The sequence below is a fragment of the Gadus morhua genome, chromosome 20, assembly GCF_902167405.1.
Source record: "Gadus morhua chromosome 20, gadMor3.0, whole genome shotgun sequence".
Taxonomy (NCBI): domain Eukaryota; kingdom Metazoa; phylum Chordata; class Actinopteri; order Gadiformes; family Gadidae; genus Gadus; species Gadus morhua.
The window spans coordinates 7741032-7752813 of NC_044067.1; the positions used below are offsets into that span (position 1 = coordinate 7741032).

An 11782-nucleotide genomic window follows, 5' to 3' on the forward strand; every position below is an offset into this window, starting at 1 on the left:
AATCTTCCGGTAGTAATTCCAAACCGATGATTGGGCAAAACGAAAATTACAAATTTCATAGCATTCGTCGAAAGCAACGTTACTGGTTAGGTATGGAGAAGGTTTATTGCAAGGCCCATGGTAAGGAATGATATTAGTATTACATAAATCAAGCTCATAAGAAAACAGTACGAAGTCGTCAATGCACAGATGTACTGTCTTGTGAATGTAGCTGCATGACTTTCAGTTTCTAACGAGATCTATCAAATGTCATGTTCGATCCCTATCATAATCATATAATGTTAGTTTGTTTTTTGTTTTTAAAGTTGTTTCTTATTAAGGTGTGTTTCCTTTTGCATTAACAGATAGGGAGTGTATGTTGAAAACTGGCGTGAAGGAGGGACCGAATAAGGGCAAAAGTTTTTATGTCTGCATTGACAAACAGGGATGTGATTTCACCCAAGTGGCAAGGTAATGGAAATGATCATATTCATGCATTGTTTTGAGTATTTCTTTTTGTTTTCTGACTTACTTTGGGTAAATCAATTCAAAATAATGATTTGCCCAAGTCTGTGTGATATGAATTAAGTTTCGATTATTTTACCCTTTGCTTTCAAAGTTTCTTTACTTGACCTCATACCCTTCCAAGTTCATTAAATGTAAACAATCTGTCAAATGTGTTGTGCAGAAACTCCTGCTATTCCTTAAAGAAGCCTAAGTGTATGCATATCCTCACCTCATAAACTAGTGAATTCCTACCAGAAAAAAATATGAATGACTGTGAGTTTTTGTCAAGATAGGATATAGTGTACTGCATTAATATTTCATCCCAACCGTGACTGGTCCTCTTCCATTCAAGCATTCCAGCATCTCACTGCCTCCACCACCCAGACTCCATGGTCGAGCTCCAGGCCATTTCCCACAACCCAAAGCAAGCCATCCACAGGTGTGTGTGTGTGTGTGTGTGTGTGTGTGTGTGTGTGTGTGTGTGTGTGTGTGTGTGTGTGTGTGTGTGTGTGTGTGTGTGTGTGTGTGTGTGTGTGTGTGTGTGTGTGTGTGTGTGTTGATAGTGTAGTGACTGTATTGTGGCTTGTTGCAGGTTGTACTACCGCTGTGTGTCAGGGAAGAAGGAGGGTCTGAAGTGGTGTGGAAATGTTCCTTGGACTGAAGTAAGACACACACCCTTCACATAGAGTAGGAAGTCTGTGTAGGTCCTCCTCAGGTGTAATAGAGTATGAATTGTGTGGAAAGTGTGAACAAAATGTACACTAGAATGAAATCACACGTGGGAGTGTCTATCCAGATGAATGATGGATGGATCTTCTTAACAAAGGATTGATCTATGGGTAGATTTTGAAATGGAAAATAAATGTCACATCGGCAGGAAAAGCAAGGGCCCTTTTAGGGCACAAATTCAGGTTTGGATAAGTATTAAGTGTGTGAGCTCCTAACAGGGCATCTATGTTATCTCGGCAGGGGGAGAGAGATCGGCGCAGTCCCCTTGTTAGCCGTCAGATGCAGCCCTCCGTCTTGCCACCGGTTCGAAACCCGTTCAAGGCATCAGAAAAAAGCGGGCAGGAGTCCGAATGGAGGAGGATCCAGAGCGGAGCGGCGGATGGAATGAGAGGACGGCGTGAGGAGCAGGACGAAGGGGGGAGAACGGGCCGAGGAGGGAGTAGCAGTGACGAAGAGGATGGAGGAGAGAATGTGGAGTCCTACCGGGGTAAAGCTCTCCCTGCTGGGATGAAGATCAAGAAGAGAGGTTCCGATAAGAAGGGGTGCAGCGCCGACGGCGAGAAAACAAGAACCATGACAACCGAGGTCGAGCCGAAGGACAAGAGATGCGACGGAGAAGGAAAGAAAGAGAGAATACGTTCTGGTTCGACATACAATGTTGAAACGCCATCACCAAACTCCCAGAATCCTCTTGGAGACCTTCCCCAACCACCACTTGGTCTCATCAGTGCTGCTGGGTCAAAGGTTAACTCTGTGGATAGCTCCTCGCCACGTCTTACGGACCCGCCTAGGTCAGCCCTCCCCACTACAGGTGAGAAACCAAACCGGTCCCCAGACCCTGCACCTAAAGACCCCCGAGAGGACCCACAACCGGCCAGAAGTGAGACCACCAACCCCTTGACATCCTGTCACTCACCCCGAGGTGAGGAAGAGGAGGCAGAGGATGATGATGACGACGATGACGTCCAGATCGTCTCAGTGAAGCCCGGCAAGCAGACCACCAGCCCGCCGCTGGCCCTCGTTCAGAAGACCCTCACCGCCTTCCCAGGGTTCAAAGCGGCTCCCCAGGTCAAAGGACAACCGGATGACCCAAGGGGGCTGCAGAACCTGCTCCTCAACCAGCTTCAACAGAAGAAGGTATGTGTGATATAACATGACCAGTGAGTTCCCCCTGTGTTCATCTCAGATTGACGGAGCAAGATGTGGCCCAGCCTGCTGCCTGGCCATATGGTGCAGAGATATAGTCATTTAAGACCTTATGTGGTCTAAAGTCCCTCTGGGAAAGCACTGTCGGTAATGCTGCATTATAAAGTACGGTGGACGGTATTATGCTTGACTCTCTAGTGCTACATGCGGTGCTGAGCCTGAACCTGTGTGTGTGTGTGTGTGTGTGTGTGTGTGTGTGTGTGTGTGTGTGTGTGTGTGTGTGTGTGTGTGTGTGTGTGTGTGTGTGTGTGTGTGTGTGTGTGTGTGTGTGTGTGTAATGTGCCCACCAGGCCACCCTGTCTGTGGTGAACCTTTCTGCTCTGCCAGATAAGGGCGAAAGACTGAAGTCTCAGGTGAAGGAGCTGGAGGATTCCCTGAATTCCCTGAGTCTGACCGTCGCCTCCCAGCCGGGTAAGCACCATGATGATAATGAATCCCACATTGGAAAATAACTAAAATGCATGACTACTAATGAACGCGAATAAAAACCTTATTTGCTAGTTTGGATAACTACTTTACAAGTCAGGACGCCAGTAGTTTACTAGTTAGGACATTAACTTTACTAGTTCAAATCCTATGTTTGCAAGATACAACCTCAGCTTCTCTTTAAAGAATCACCTCTACCAATCAAAGCACTCATGTCACCTCACATCAGTGTTGCAAGCTAAAACACCTGCTGGATTTTACCAGCAGGTGGACCACATTAACCAGCTAAAACAAGGCTTCAGCCTGGCACAGCATCTCATGAATTGCTAGAGGCTATCACAGGTCATTTCTGTGATACTTCCACCAGTGATGACATGTACCTGAGATAACTGGTTTGTGTGTATTCCTCATGACAGAGCCCCAGGAAGAGGCTAGTTCTGATGTTAAGCCCAGCAGCGGGGGTCACCACCCTCCCAAGCTCTTTAGTCGTGTGGGGGGAACCATTCTTCTTCCGGGCCCCGGACCCTACCAGCAGCAGGCCACAGGGGGGGGCCTGGAGCTGGGACTGAGTCAGGGATCCGGCCAGATGTTTGGAGGTAGGAACCGGCTCTGTCCTTCTCTCTTTGACTCCTACTAATCATCTTTGGATTCTCCTTCCACCTCCTTAGCCTCCTGTTATTTTTTACAACAGTCATTAATTGCTTTTCTCCAAAGCAAAGATTCTACAACACTAGCACCATTCTGCAAGGTGTTGTAGACTATTCTAGCTAGCCACAAATTAACCAAAGCGCACAATATATAAACGTTCTTCATCGTCTTTATACATTTCTCTCTTTCTTGGTCTCACTGTGGGAGAAATAATGAAATCGAGTTTCTTTGTTCTCTCTTTTCATGCCAGGTTTTATTAATTAACATTTGACAAGGCACTAAACCCACCTTTCGTCCCCCAGCCAACTCCAAGGCTCAAGCGTTCTATGGTGGCAGGATGACTGAGACCCGGGGAATCGCAGTGAAGAATGCCACCAACGAGGCCATTGACCACCTCCACCGGTCCCTGGAGACCTGCCCTGGACCTGAGCAAGAGGTCCCGGATCCCAGGGGCATCAAGGTCCAGTCCCCTTCCTCTTGTTCCTTCTCCTCATACCTCACTACAGCATAGAACACAATCGGCCCTTTGATTGTTTAAACTGTTTTTAAAACAGAAAACTATTTTAAGGTTATCAGTTTTTTTGACACAAGGGATGTCTACACTCTTCTCGTCATCTCTGGTGATCTTATTGGAATTGAGATGTTTTGTAACTTAACAGAATGGATTACACTGTCTCTGAATTTTGATTGGTGACGAGCTCTGCTTGTGATTGGCTGTTCAGGTGCCACTCATGACTCACCAGAGGCAGGCTCTGGCTTGGCTGCTTTGGAGGGAGAACCAGATGCCCTGCGGAGGAATTATGGGTAATCAGCACCATTGTTTACCACTGCCTCTGCCCTCAATGATAATTCATTAATTAACAGAACTTATTTTATTCAAAGTAGAATTCATCCTCAATTGACATGGACTATGGTTTGTTTAATTTTCTAATTCTTATAGTTGAATGGCGCTTATTTTCAAAGAAAATATCCCCAATATTTGTTAAAAATACTACAAAATACTCCCTAACCACTGCTAATTCTTTAGTTCAAGACTGGTTTTCTGACTTTGCACTACCTGTACTATTGTGTCTTCCGTAAGTGTTCGCGTATGTTGATCGATTAGTCACTGTATGAATACATGTTGTGGTATTTTATCCCTGTTGTGTTCCCTTGGCCAGCTGATGACATGGGTCTTGGGAAGACGTTGACCATGATCGCTCTCATTCTGGCCCTCAAGAAGAAACCCAAAGAGGGAGAAAAGGAGGACAAGAAGGTGGAGAACTGGTTCTCAAAGAACGGTAATAAGAAGCCTTTAACTGTATGGCTCCTTCATTTTTCGGGTTTGCCAGAGTGAGAAATGTATCTATCTGAATGTGATGAGAATTGTTCAGTTTCACATTTGAATCGTTTAATTTCATACAAAGCTCTTTGGTCCCCCCTAGTGTCCGCTAGCACCTAGTCCGCAGAACTGTCCCTGACCTACTGTTACCACGGAAGGATCTTAAATACTCAGAGAAAAATATTTTGTAGCTCTAACGTTGCTTATGTAGCTATATGCTATATAGCGTGTATATATAGTGTTGTTTCTTTTATCTTTATGTTGATATACCATTGGTTCAGATGGGGTGCTCTCTCTTCTAGACCCCAGCCTGGTGGTTTCCAAGGCAACGCTCGTCATATGCCCCGCCTCCCTGGTGCACCATTGGAAGAAGGAGATCGAAAGACACGTGAAGACGGATCGACTTAGCGTCTACCTCTACCACGGACCCAACCGGCAGAAGAACGCTGCGCTGTAGGCACAAACAGACATTCACACAAGCACACACAAGCTCACCTCATACACAAATACCTGTGTGTAGTCTACTTTCAATATATAGGTCACATGTTGTGTAACTTTTAAATTTAGACTCGCCCTTCATGAGATAATGCCATAATGCTTACTGACTGACTTCACAGATACACTGTGAATACCTGATTATAAGTATTTTATTATAATGCATAGGGCAGTGGTGCTGCGCCACCGTTGGATGCATGTAGGAGAAACACTGCTCAAACACATGCACACTTGTAATGCATACACTCCCTGACTCAGACAAATTCACGTTTCTATGTTTGTATGTATCGGGCTCATATTAACCGATGCTTCTGTGCCTATGTCTGTCTGTCTGTCTTTCTCTCTCAGACTTGCTAGTCATGACGTTGTGGTAACCACCTACAGTCTCGTTTCCAAGGAGATTCCTGTTGCTAAGGACGGACCTGGGCATCACACCAAGGATTCGGAGTACACGGTGCTGGTGTTTTCTCATCTGGTTTGGGAGAAGGGCTGTAGGGTGGATTAGGCTCAACCAGTGCATCGGATGTAGCTTGAATGCAATGAATTTTCGCATTTGCTTACGTAATATTATTCTTTTCATGCATGTCTATATGTATAATATCCTGTATTTCATCACCTCTCAATTGACCGTCTAGTAATTAATAGGGAGCATTCCCTCTGAGAATCTGTGTTTAATAAGTGACGGTGCAGGATAGCCTAGGGCTGTCTGACTCTCATCACAAAGTTACTGTCCACAGCTGACCTGTAGGCATGCAAGACCCCCCCCCTGGCCCCTTACCTTTTTTGGGAGGGTTATATTCAGAATCGTACTGTCTTCTGCGCTCTTTTTTTTTTTCTTATGTGGTAATATCCCCCCCAACCCCCCCTCCCAGGTGTGTGCGTCGGCGCCCCTCCTCAGCGTGGCATGGGACCGGGTAATCCTAGACGAGGCCCACAACATCAAGAACCCCAAGGTGCAGACCTCCATGGCCGTGTGCCGGCTGAGGGCACGGGCGCGCTGGGCCGTCACGGGCACGCCCATCCAGAACAACCTGCTGGACATGTACTCTCTGCTCAAGTACGCCCTCTCTATACTGCCCTGGTTAACCTATCCAATATATAATTTTCTTTTATTAATATTGTTTGCCTTCCAGCCTTTTTTAACCTGTGAAACGTAAGCACCATTGAATATAAATTACAGAATTTTGTGCAAATTAATCATCTAATGTCATACTAAAATGAAATGAGACAAAAATAAATGATGACTGAACCTCTCCCCCCTCCACCCCAGGTTCCTGCGTTGCGCTCCGTTCGATGAGTTCAAGCTGTGGAAGTTTCAGGTGGACAATGGCTCCAAGCGAGGAGGAGAGAGACTCAACATCCTGACCCAGAGCCTCCTGCTGAGACGCACCAAGCACCAGGCCGACTCCTCTGGAAAACCCCTGGTACAGCCCGCACACGTTCACAGCTAGGAGGAGCACACCCGTTTACAGCTAGGAGGAGCACACCCGTTTACAGCTAGGAGGAGCACACCCGTTTACAACTAGGAGGAGCACACCCGTTTACAGCTAGGAGGAGCACACCCGTTTACAGCTAGGAGGAGCACACCCGTTTACATCTAGGAGGAGCACACCCGTTTACAGCTAGGAGGAGCACACCCGTTTACAGCTAGGAGGAGCACACCCGTTTACAGCTAGGAGGAGCACACCCGTTTACAGCTAGGAGGAGCACACACGTTCACAGCTAGGAGGAGCACACCCGTTTACAGCTAGGAGGAGCACACCCGTTTACATCTAGGAGGAGCACACCCGTTTACAGCTAGGAGGAGCACACCCGTTTACAGCTAGGAGGAGCACACCTGTTTACAGCTAGGAGGAGCACACCCGTTTACAGCTAGGAGGAGCACACCCGTTTACAGCTAGGAGGAGCACACCCGTTTACAGCTAGGAGGAGCACACCCGTTTACAGCTAGGAGGAGCACACCCGTTTACAGCTAGGGGGAGCACACCTGTTTTCGACTACAACACGGGTACACTTGTTTATAAATTGATTTATTATTAATGGATGCTTCGAGCATTAAAAAGGAGGCGAATGTATGATAATTGCAAAAACTGTCTGGAAGTTTTACCAAAACGACATCATAGTTAACCAAGCCTTTTAGTTATTTGGACAAAAGGACTATGGCTTTCCTACTTTATTTTACCAATGAAGAACTGTGGCATGTGCAGCCCTTTTCGTTTCTTTTTTTGGTGTAGCTTGAATCGATGGTGTGCCTGGACTTTTGGTGGGTGCTGCTAACTAATGTTGGGTGTACCAGTGTTCCTCAGTAAAGAGTAAAGTCTGACCCCGACTGGTTTCAGGTGTCTCTTCCTTCACGCACCTGCCTGGTGCACCGCCTCACCCTGTCAAAGGAGGAGCAGTCGGTCTACGATGTGGTCTTCGCCCAGTCTAGGTAAACAAAGCACCTTCTCATTCGGGCAAACATAGCTCCTCCCACCAGCTCCTCCCGCTGACGTGTTTCCATGGGACTCAGGTCTACTCTGCAGAACTACCTGCAGAGACATGAGGGGAGAGCCATGGACAAGGCGCACGCCAACGCCCCCAACCCCTTCAACAAAGGTAAGTCAGACCACATTATGAACCACAACTTAGTCGGTTTGTTTGTTCATTTATTTTTGTTATTTAGTTCGATAGGTCAGCTAATTTGTTGGGTCAGTAAATAAGTTAAGTCCGTTTGTTAGTTCTTGAGGTCAGTTAGTTAGGTTTGATTAGTTAATTTGTTAGATAAAGGAAGTAAGAAAGGTCAGTTGGTAAGTTATGTTGGTTAGTTAGCTAGCTCAGTTGCACGTCTATGCGGGTGTCATACTTTTAAGCATAACACTTTTCATAGCTTAATCTAGATTTGTGTTTGTGAACTCAGTGGCCCAGGAGTTTGGTGTATCGCAGTCGGACCCTAAAGCCCCCATTACCCAGAAGCCCCAGCAGGGATCCAGCACCATCCACATTCTGTCTCTTTTGCTACGCCTCAGACAGTGTTGCAGCCACCTGTCCCTGCTTAAAAAGGTAGATACACAAACACACAAACCAAGTCAGTTATGGCTGAATGATATTGATCACTTTTCTGCCTCGGGTCTCCATCGCTCTACAGACTCTGGACGCCACGGAGCTGGAAGGTGACGGGGTGGTTCTTTCCCTGGAAGAACAGCTCAACGCTCTGTCTCTCTCCACGGGGACCCCTTCGTCCTCAGGCCCCGGGTCCGAGGACACAGTGTCCCTCAACGGGAGCCGCTTCCCCTCCTGCCTGTTTGAGGACCCCAGCAAGAGCACAAAGGTGTGTTCTGCCCACCACTCGGCCGATCCAAAGCTTGCAGTGAATTCAGAAAAATCTCATTGAAGGGGCACCTAAGGGGGAAATACAAGCATATTATATAAAGTCAATGTCACTTCAAAGAGTAAATTAAAAAAAAGGGTGCTCAAATACAGTATTGTGATCACCACCAGTCTATAATTAGTCTATGTATTGCATCAGACTGGGGACAGTCATTTCAATGTTGATTTTCTTGGGTTACTTCATAGTTCTGCCAATGGAGGCTACATCAGCACGTATAATAAACTAGCTACTTGATTCTGGCTGCTTGATTCTTCAAGCAAGAGCAGGACAACAATGTAACGTGATGGAGCTGTCTTTGTGTCTAGATCTCTGCCCTTGTCTCTGAGCTGAAGGCCATCAGGAAGAGTGACCCAGATCAGAAAAGGTACGAGACTCCCGCCATCCATCGTAACACGCCAGAACGGAGACTAAGCAATACTCTTGACCAAAAACAAGAAGCACCGTCTTCTGTAAATTATATTCTCAAATCAAGCCAGCGCTCATTTCGACAGAGTTGGCATTTGAATTTGAGTTGGCCAATCTAACTGAAGCAGGTGAGATATATTTGCTCCGTAGTTGAAGTGTGGATACAATTCACCATTCCAGCTTCTCAAAAGTAAAGGTGTTTGAGTGTTTTCACTCGTTGGAAAATGTAATAAAAAATAATTAATCTTGATTACCGTAATTTAGAGCTCCATTTGGATTCTGATATTATTATTTGTTTCACTATGCTCCAGTACAAAATGCAATTGTAATGTTAGGCACAGGGACGAAAGATAAACAAACTAGTGACTGAAATATCTTTACTTTGAAGAAAAGGTTGATGGTATGCTGATTCTAGCCTGAATAACGGCACGTGGAAAACACCTTATTTCCCTAGAACTCCAAGAATATTTCTTTTAAGACTAATTTTTTTAATAACATAAATAAAGGAAAGCTTTGCATGAGATTCCCCCCAAAATATCCAATCTGGGATTAAGAGTTTCTTAATTGATCAATGTAATTATTATAGGAATGGCCATTGATCCTTCAAGATTTGTTGCGTGAATGCAAGAGTAATTTGGTGTGTGTGTGTGTGTGTGTGTGTGTGTGTGTGTGTGTGTGTGTGTGTGTGTGTGTGTGTGTGTGTGTGTGTGTGTGTGTGTGTGTGTGTGTGTGTGTGTGTGTGTGTGTGTGTGTGTGTGTGTGTGTGTGTGCAGTGTAATTGTGTCACAGTGGACAAGCATGCTCAAAATTGTGGCAGTGCACCTGAAGACTCTGGGCCTGAAGTACGCCGTCATCGACGGCACCGTCCCTCCTAAGAACCGCATGGACCTGGTGGAGGACTTCAACACCAACCCCATAGGTCCCCAGGTAACACTCAACGGCACTATAACAGCCAGAACCCCTAATCACCAATCTACCTCTCAATTGTTAATCTCAGATTCAGCAGGTTTTTCTACTTAATTTTGTGAGGAAGAACCTGCAGGAGTTTAAAAAAATAATTGTTAAACACTAGTGTGTGTGTGTGTGTGTGTGTGTGTGTGTGTGTGTGTGTGTGTGTACTTGTTTGTGTCCATGTTAAACACTATGTAATGTGCGTGTGTGTGTACTTGTTTGTGTCCATGTTAATCACTATGTAATGTGTGTGTGTGTGTGTGTGTGTGTGTGTATACTTGTTTGTGTCCAAGGTGATGCTGGTGTCTCTATGTGCTGGGGGCGTCGGCCTCAATCTGATTGGGGGAAACCACCTCTTCCTCATCGACATGCACTGGTGAGTCACGCCCACAGCAAACAAAAAACACATATTGGTCTTTATCCAATGTGGAAATGCTTTAACCTTTGACCAATGGGATCGCTTTCAGGAACCCGGCATTGGAGGACCAAGCCTGCGACAGAATCTACAGGGTTGGACAGCGCAGGGACGTCACCATCCACAGGTAAAGACACTTGCCTGTTCTGCTGTGTGCTGTAGAAATATGCCACGTGTCTAGGTTACATGCCGTTTAATAAATACACTACCAGGGCTACATGCAATTGAATAAATATCAATATCAAGACTACATGACGCATTATAAATGCACTGTATCAAGGCTACATGTTGAAAAGTACACTGTATAAATGTATACTTTAAAGTTGGCCACATTCAATCTGTAATGTTCAGTGCGTGTGCTTGGGTGTGTCCAAGGTTTGTGTGCGAGGGAACGGTGGAGGACAAAATTGCCACACTACAGGAGAAGAAGAAGGAGCTGGCCCAGAAAGTTCTCTCGGGCACAGGAAGCACCTTCACCAAGCTCTCCCTGGCTGACCTCCGAGTAATCTTCGGAGTGTGAGCACGGCCCTGCACTATGAACAACTTCTCCACAGCTCACTAACTCACTCCCTCACTTTTTGACTTTATCATTCAGCTTGATGGAAAAAATGTTTCATATGGTTAAACTGTTCGTTATAATCATGTTTTGTTTTGTTGTCCGTTTTTTATATTCTTGAATGTTCAACCACTGGCACTATTGTTTTATTTGATTGAAGTGGATGCTTTGACCATTGCTGATGTGTTAATAAATCATATTAATTGAAGAGGAGGAAATGTAATTAGGTGAGTGCTGAATGCAGCGCTCAACTATTGTTTGTCTTTCTTTCTTTCTTATTCTCTACAAAATTTGGGACCCTACTCCTTCCACAATTTTTAATTACTTTTAAGATGTTCATATTAGCTTGGTACGAAGGTTAACATTACGAAGGTTAACATTACGATTGATTCTGAGGAAGGCAGGCCGGTCATCCATAGAAAAGGGTTATCATTTTGATGAAATCACTCACTCCAGCGGTGAGGTGACTGAACCAAGCACAAAGATGGCACTGAGGAAAACCAGGGTGGCAAGACAATACACAGAATGGAAAACAAAGCCTATATGACAAAAGGGTATCAACATATGAATTTTTCCATCACAATGGTGAAAACTTCCCCCCATTCTTTGACACATCAACTACCTCAGACTTCTTCACTTGGTCAATTTTTGACCGTTAACCAATCGTTCAAACATTTAACAAATCAACACACTTTGATCTTCAAATATGTGCAAACAGATTTTCAATATCATTCATACAATTTTTCTGAATCAATAGTTGAAATTCACACCTTC

At 45.3% G+C, this 11782-nt stretch overlaps 1 protein-coding gene across 1 annotated transcript; it reads left to right on the top strand.

The window, feature by feature from the left end:
• The first annotated feature begins 6 nt into the window (after window positions 1-6).
• On the top strand, window positions 7-11216 carry ttf2 (transcription termination factor, RNA polymerase II). Its single transcript, XM_030343906.1, has 23 exons — window positions 7-120; window positions 345-450; window positions 839-925; window positions 1079-1148; window positions 1456-2352; window positions 2712-2832; window positions 3264-3443; window positions 3798-3955; window positions 4218-4299; window positions 4656-4775; window positions 5119-5269; window positions 5660-5765; window positions 6184-6368; window positions 6582-6735; window positions 7651-7742; window positions 7824-7909; window positions 8211-8353; window positions 8439-8621; window positions 8987-9045; window positions 9860-10013; window positions 10331-10413; window positions 10505-10579; window positions 10828-11216. Exons 1-23 carry the CDS (start codon window positions 27-29, stop codon window positions 10970-10972), a joined length of 3531 nt encoding a protein of 1176 aa, XP_030199766.1. The 5' UTR covers window positions 7-26; the 3' UTR covers window positions 10973-11216.
• Window positions 11217-11782: the final 566 nt, after the last annotated feature.